General features: G+C 48.0%; 1 protein-coding gene across 1 annotated transcript; it reads left to right on the top strand.

The window, feature by feature from the left end:
• Nucleotides 1-239: 239 nt before the first annotated feature.
• On the top strand, nt 240-646 carry LOC111669083 (histone H4 type VIII; the record flags this gene model as incomplete). Its single annotated transcript, XM_023425342.2, has 1 exon — nt 240-646. A coding segment is annotated over exon 1 (283 nt), but the record flags the coding sequence as incomplete, so codon positions are not given.
• Nucleotides 647-652: the final 6 nt, after the last annotated feature.

Below are 652 nucleotides of genomic sequence, written 5' to 3'. Positions count from 1 at the left end.
CATCAACACTGTATATAAATACAGTGGTTGAGTAAATGTACTGATTTACATCTGATGTAGATTACTAACTTTACCGTAGTTATAATCATCGCTATTAGGAGTTGATTAGTTTTAATTAACGAGCCTCTTAATAACCAGGAATTATTTCGTTACATTTTTCTTTTTGTTGAATAAAGTATTTAAAAACAAAGATTCAGAAAGAAGAATTTTCAGTTGATGCTACAGCTGCAGGGAGGCTGCTGAGTCTGACCCCGCCCAGCGAAGAACACGTCATCAGTCCTCTACTACGTCCGCAGAGAACATATAAAGCCTGAGTGTCTGCCGGAGAGTCACATTATCTTGTTTAATCTCAGCCAAGAGAAAATGAGCGGAAGAGGCAAAGGAGGAAAAGGACTCGGGAAAGGAGGCGCCAAGCGGCACCGGAAAGTTCTCCGTGATAACATCCAGGGAATCACCAAACCCGCCATCCGCCGTCTGGCTCGCCGCGGCGGAGTCAAGCGTATCTCCGGTCTCATCTACGAGGAGACCCGCGGTGTGCTCAAGGTCTTCCTGGAGAACGTCATCCGTGACGCCGTCACCTACACCGAGCACGCCAAGAGGAAGACGGTCACCGCCATGGACGTGGTCTACGCCCTCAAGAGGCAGGGCCGCA

This window comes from Seriola lalandi, unplaced genomic scaffold (assembly GCF_002814215.2).
Source record: "Seriola lalandi dorsalis isolate HSWRI2012SDOR001 ecotype SW California unplaced genomic scaffold, Sedor1 jcf7180001961616, whole genome shotgun sequence".
NCBI lineage: Eukaryota > Metazoa > Chordata > Actinopteri > Carangiformes > Carangidae > Seriola > Seriola lalandi.
Note: the sequence above shows the minus strand (reverse complement) of the source record. Positions and strands in the feature narration are given on the sequence as shown.